The 6,683-nt window shown below is 43.2% G+C and overlaps 1 protein-coding gene across 1 annotated transcript in view; it reads right to left on the reverse strand.

The window, feature by feature from the left end:
- The window catches only part of NECAB2 (N-terminal EF-hand calcium binding protein 2), a 223,908-nt gene extending 219,786 nt beyond the window's left edge, over window positions 1-4,122 (reverse strand). The window contains exon 1 of the mRNA XM_056526414.1: window positions 3,879-4,122. Within this exon, the coding sequence (XP_056382389.1) occupies window positions 3,879-4,097 (219 nt within the window). The 5' untranslated portion in view covers window positions 4,098-4,122. The remainder of the gene's footprint in view (window positions 1-3,878) is intronic.
- Between the last annotated feature and the right edge of the window lie 2,561 nt (window positions 4,123-6,683).

Genomic DNA, 6,683 nt, shown 5'->3' on the forward strand with positions numbered 1-6,683 from the left:
GTACAGGTGCCGGAATCGGGATTTTGCAGAAATTCCATCGTGTGAACAGTGCAGCAGAATCTAACTGAAATAAATGCTGCAGCAGAATGTCCGTGCAGAATATTCCAGCAGAATTCCGCATGGACATTGGGCCTCTGAAAAATTCATTCCCACTGGGAAGTTACATAAAGCCCCTACTGTGCTCTCATACAGAAGTTGAAAAAAAATGTGGTCTATCAACAAATAACTGATCAGTAGAGTTCAAGCACTGGGACCACTGATCACAAGAGAAGAGATCAATTCGCTCCTGAGTGAACAGAACTGCAGTGCACAAGTCAATCACCACTCCATTCACTGTCTAAGGTAAAGTTCCTACTACATTAGTGCTTCCGCTAGTCATATAAGTCCCGTCAAAAACGAATAAGACTAACAGGAGCACCAACATAGTTTCTACCTACCCTATGGGACTTCCAACCATAGCTGAGTAAAGCAGTCAGCTATGCTTGGAAGTCCCATAGAAAATGAGTGGAGCAGTGGTCAAGCCTGCATAATATGGGGAAAAATAGAATTCCATTCTTATGTTTGATGGGGGCCCAGTGCTTGGATCCCCACAACTTTTTAAAGAGTATCTGACACCCTGTTCACCTGCACTAAACCTTGGTTATAGTGCGAGTGAACAGCTTTGCAAAAAGTCCTCACTTACTTGAATATGTACTATATTTGCAGAGTTATCGTAGGTTAATCTTCCAGCTGCATTGTGCAGCTCTGCGCAATGGAGGCAGGGAGGCAGCTCCCCCAGATCCCCTGCCTCTTCCATATTGTCTGTCTGGCTGAGCCCTGTCTTGAATATGCTAATGGCCGCTGGGGGTGAGCACTTACCCCCGGCAGCTGTAAGGCGAGGTTCAGACTATGGAATTTACACCTACAATTCCGCTTTGAAATTGCAGGAGGAAATTCCGCTTGCTAAAATGTATAGTGTAGTGAATGGGTTTCCATTCACAAATTCACACTTCGGAATTTGTGAAGCGGAATTGGTGAATGGAAAATCCGCTTGGAAATTTCCGCCTGAAGAATGGCGGTGCTCTTCAGGTGGAAATCCGCGTGGAACACACTGCAGTCTATTGGAGACTGCAGTGCCCGTGCGGTCCTAGCGCCGACTGATTCAGTTGGCGCTGGCCGCACTCTGAACTGGGGCGGTACACCTGTCAAACCATAACGCAGGTGTCCTAAGGTGAGTTCAGGGAGGACAGAAACCTCCCGCGGAGCAGAAGGGCTCGTCTCAAATTGAAACGTGTCCAGCTCAACTAGTACACAAGACGTGGCAGAACATTGGTCAACCTGAGCAGAAAGACTGCAAAATTCAAAGGACAAATTTGTGATATCTAGAATCTAGCCCTCAGGCTAATGATCGGAGTGGGGAGGATGGAAGATGGGGACATAAAAAATATATATTGCCCCCCTGGTGGAATTTCAAAAGCAATTAACCCCTTCCTTCTCTAACAAGCAAAGTGAAGATGTTCTTCCTTCAACAGGAACAGCGACAATCCCAGACTCTTTCATTTCCATGGCGACACAGTTATGAAAAGCTATATGACAAATATATTGCAAAGTCACCGAACCGCCAATTCTATATTTAGTTCCCCCCGTACAGCTGACTTAAGATATAGGTAACTAGAGCAGAAGGAGACGACTATTGGAAAACTTTACTGCTAACATCCGAAAATGAGCAGCTGACAAAAAATGTGGTAACTATTTCTCACCGGAATTCTTTTAACCCAATGCTTTCCAACCAGCGTGACTCCAGCTGTAGCAAAACTATAACTACCGGCATGCCCGGACAGCGCAAGCTGGGAGTTGTAGTTTTGCAACAGCTGGAGGCACACCGTTTGCTCATACTGGAGGAACTCGGTTTGGTCATGCGAGTTTCCATATAGCATTGGTCATCATTCTATAGACAAGTCAGGTATGGTGCAGTGGTCGATATTACGTTCCGATCAATAAATCCTTGGTTAATACGATCACCTTACCCATTGACATGTAGTGGCTACAGCTATAGTTGCGACATTTGATCAGATTTTAATGTATAAATGCACATGACAGCATCAATTACATTGGGACACTGATGCTTAAAGGGACATGCGCTGCAAGGCAATAACTTTGATCACTACTAATACACTTTATGAAGACATTTTGGTGGCGTACCCAATGATCGTGTGTATTGTTATATTCTGATTGTACAATAGACAATTCCCATAGTAAAGTACTACAGTCTGGTCCTCTCAGTCCTGGACTGCAGACCCTGCTATACACTTCCCTATGGTATACCCCCAGCTGATCACTGTGCTGGCACAGGAAGGAAGGATTACCGTAGCAGCATCAATAGAGGGTAAGATACTTAACTCATGCATCACCCATATGAGAAGGCAGCATTAAGTGCAATGGTCTCTATATAACATAACTGGACAAGTGTATATTGAATATAGATGTCAGTGCTCCCTGTATATAACATAGCAGAACCGGTGTATTATCTATATAGGTATATGGGCTCTCTGTATATAACACATATAGCTGGACAGGTGTATATTGTATATAGATGTCAGTGCTCCCTGTATATAACATAGCAGAAACGGTGTATTATCTATATAGGTGTATGGGCTCTCTGTATATAACACATATATCTGGACCGGTGTATAATGTATATAGATGTCAGTGCTCTCTGTATATAAAACATATATCTGGACCGGTGTATAATGTATATAGATGTCAGTGCTCTCTGTATATAACACATATATCTGGACAGGTGTATAATGTATCTAGATGTCAGTGCTCTCTGTATATAACACATATAGCTGGACAGGTGTATAATGTCTATAGATGTCAGTGCTCTCTGTATATAACACATATATCTGGACAGGTGTATAATGTATATAGATGTCAGTGCTCTCTGTATATAACACATATAGCTGGACAGGTGTATAATGTATATAGATGTCAGTGCTCTCTGTATATAACACATATATCTGGACAGGTGTATAATGTATATAGGTGTATTGGCTCTCTGTATAGAACACATATAGCTGGACAGGTGTATAATGTATATCGCTGTCAGTGCTCTGTATATAACACATATATCTGGACAGGTGTTTAATGTATATAGATGTCAGTGCTCTCTGTATATAACACATATATCTGGACAGGTGTATAATGTATATAGCTGTCAGTGGTCTCTGTATATAACACATATATCTGGACAGGTGTATAATGTATATAGATGTCAGTGCTCTCTGTATATAACACATATATCTGGACAGGTGTATAATGTATATAGCTGTCAGTGGTCTCTGTATATAACACATATATCTGGACAGGTGTATAATGTATATAGCTGTCAGTGGTCTCTGTATATAACACATAGCTGGACAGGTGTATAATGTATATAGATGTCAGTGCTCTCTGTATATAACACATATATCTGGACAGGTGTATAATGTATATAGGTGTATTGGCTCTCTGTATATAACACATATATCTGGACAGGTGTATAATGTATATAGATGTCAGTGCTCTCTGTATATAACACATATATCTGGACAGGTGTATAATGTATATAGATGTCAGTGCTCTCTGTATATAACACATATATCTGGACAGGTGTATAATGTATATAGATGTCAGTGCTCTCTGTATATAACACATATATCTGGACAGGTGTATAATGTATATAGATGTCAGTGCTCTCTGTATATAACACATATATCTGGACAGGTGTATAATGTATATAGATGTCAGTGCTCTCTGTATATAACACATATATCTGGACAGGTGTATAATGTATATAGATGTCAGTGCTCTCTGTATATAACACATATAGCACGGTATGACTAGATAGTGCTACTCACATCGAGAATGACAGAGATGCCCCTCCTGGTGCCCGGCTCAGGCATGCCCTGCACCAGTGTGACTGCCTCGTCCCCCCGCAGCTCTCTCTCACTCTTGTCGCTCATCTTGGTGACGATCCAGCGGAGCACACCGTCCAGCCACCGGATCTGAGGCTGCTGCTGCTGCTGCAGGAGCTTGTGGACGCTGGTCCTGCAGTACCGGGCTGCCTGCTCACACATGTCTGAGGCTGGGAGGGGGAGAGCAGCCCGCCCCCTGCTTCTAGGACTGCACACAGACAACTATACACCCTTTAACCCCTTAAGGACACAAGTTTTTTTATTTGTGCACTTTCGTTTTATCCACCTCACCTTCTTAAAATCATAACGCTTTAAATTTTCCACCTACAGACCTATATGAGGACTTGTTTTTTGCACCACCAATTGTACTTTGTAATGATATCAGTCATTTTACCGCAAAATCTACGGGGAAAAACAAAAAATATTTATGGGGCAGATTTAAAAAACAAAACAAAAACAAACTTCATTTTGTAACTTTCAGGGGCTTCTGATTCTACTCAGTTCACTTCTCGGTAAAAATGACACCTTATCTTTATTCTGTAGGTCCATACGGTTACAAAGATACCCAAAAGATAAAGGTTTTCTTATGTTTTACTTTTAAATAATTATAACTTTTTGTACTAAAATTAGCATGTTTAAAAATGTCCTCTTCTGGCCCCTATAACTTTTTTATTTTTCCGTATACAGGGATGTGTGGGGGCTCATTTTTTGCACCGTGATCTGTAGTTTTATCGGTACCATTTTTGTTTTTATGGGACTTTTTGATCGCTTTTTATGCATATTTGTAGGGTATACAAAGTGACAAAAAATCCTGGACTTTGGTATTTTTTTAAGTATACACCGTTGACCGTGCGGTTTAATTAACATTATATTTTTATAGTTACCCACGCTGTGGTACCACATATGTTTATGTTCTTTTTTTTTATGGGAAAAAGGGGGTGCTAACTCTTATTAGGGAAGGGGTTAAATCACATTTATTAACAATTATTATTTCTTTACTTTTTTTTACACAATTTTTAGTTCCCATAGGGGACTTTTACATGCAATCATTAGATTTTATACACTGTTCAATGCTATGCCATAGCCCATAGTCCATTGCTCCAGCCTGCTGAGGATGACTTGAGCCTTAAAGAACCGATCGGACGGCGAGGAGGCAGGTAAGGGCCATTCCGCCGTCCTCTCAGGATTTCCCTGCGATGATCCCGATCAGCTCCGCTGAGCTGCCAGGAGTGTATTATCAGCATGTTAGACGCCGCTATCACCTTTGATCGCAGCATCTAAAGCAGGGTTCTCAAACTCCCGGCCCGGGGGCCATTTGCGGCCCACAGAACGAAAGTTTGCGCCAGGTATGTAGTGAAGAAAGCAGTTCTGTGTCCTGAGCAGAGCAAAGACTGAACCCCCCCCCCCCCCATCAACCAATCACAGTGTCTCAGCACTCAGCACTTTCCTCAGCTATTCGGGACACAGAACGCTTCAAGACACAGTTTTCTTCACTACTCCAGAGAGGAGAAGCGCAGTGCAAGACAGGTAAGGTTGTCTATGTGTGTGTGTGTGTGTGTCTGTCTGCGTGCCTGCATGTGTGTGTCTGTCTGTCTGTCTATGTGTATGTGCATGTGTGGGTGTCTGCTTGTGTGTGTGTCTGTCTGTCTATGTGTGTGTGCATGTGCGTGTGTGTGTCTGTCTATGTGTGTGTGCATGTGTGGGTGTCTGTCTTTCTATGTGTGTGTGCATGTGTGTGTGTGTCTGTCTATGTGTGTGTGCATTTGTGTGTGTCTGTCTGTCTATGTGTGTGTGCATGTGTGTGTGTGTATGTCTGTCTATGTGTGTGTGCATGTGTCTGACTCTGTGCGCATGTGTGTCTGTCTGTGTGCATGAGTGTGCCTGTCTGTCTATGTGTGTGCGTGTGTGTGTATGTCTGTCTGTGTGTGTGTGCATGTGTGTGCCTGTCTGTCTATGTGTGTGTACATGTGTGTGTGTCTGTCTGTCTATGTGTGTGTGCATGTGTGTGTGTGTGTCTGTCTACGTGTGTGTGCATGTGTGTGTGTCTGTCTGTCTATGTGTGTGTGTCTGTCTATGTGTATGTGTCTGTGTGTGTGTCTGTTTCTGTGAGTCAGGGGGAGGGGGGGGGGTCACCGAAAATGCTACCTAATTTGGGGAACCTGCTACTACCTAATGTGGGGAACCTGCTTCTACCTAATGTGTGGAACCTGCTACTACCTAATGTGGGAGACCTGCTTCTACCTAATGTGTGGAACCTGCTTCTACCTAATGTAAGGAACCTGCTACTACCTAGTGTGGGGAACCTTCTACTACCTAATGTGGGGAACCTGCTTCTACCTAATGTGTGGAACCTGCTACTACCTAATGTGGGAGACCTGCTTCTACCTAATGTGTGGAACCTGCTTCTACCTAATGTAAGGAACCTGCTACTACCTAGTGTGGGGAACCTTCTACTACCTAATGTGGGGAACCTGCTTCTACCTAATGTGGGGAAACTGCTACTACCTAATGTGGGGAAACTGCTACTACCTAATGTAGGGAACCTGCTTCTACCTAATGTGGGGAACCTGCTACTACCTAATGTGGGGAACCTGCTTCTACTTAATGTGGGGAACCTGCTACTACCTAGTGTGGGGAACCTGCTACTACCTAATGTGGGGGACCTGCTTCTACCTAATGTGGGGAAACTGCTACTACCTAATGTGGGGAACCTGCTGCCTACCTAATGTGGGGAACTTGCTACCCACC

Source organism: Hyla sarda, chromosome 6, assembly GCF_029499605.1.
Source record: "Hyla sarda isolate aHylSar1 chromosome 6, aHylSar1.hap1, whole genome shotgun sequence".
NCBI classification, from domain to species: domain Eukaryota; kingdom Metazoa; phylum Chordata; class Amphibia; order Anura; family Hylidae; genus Hyla; species Hyla sarda.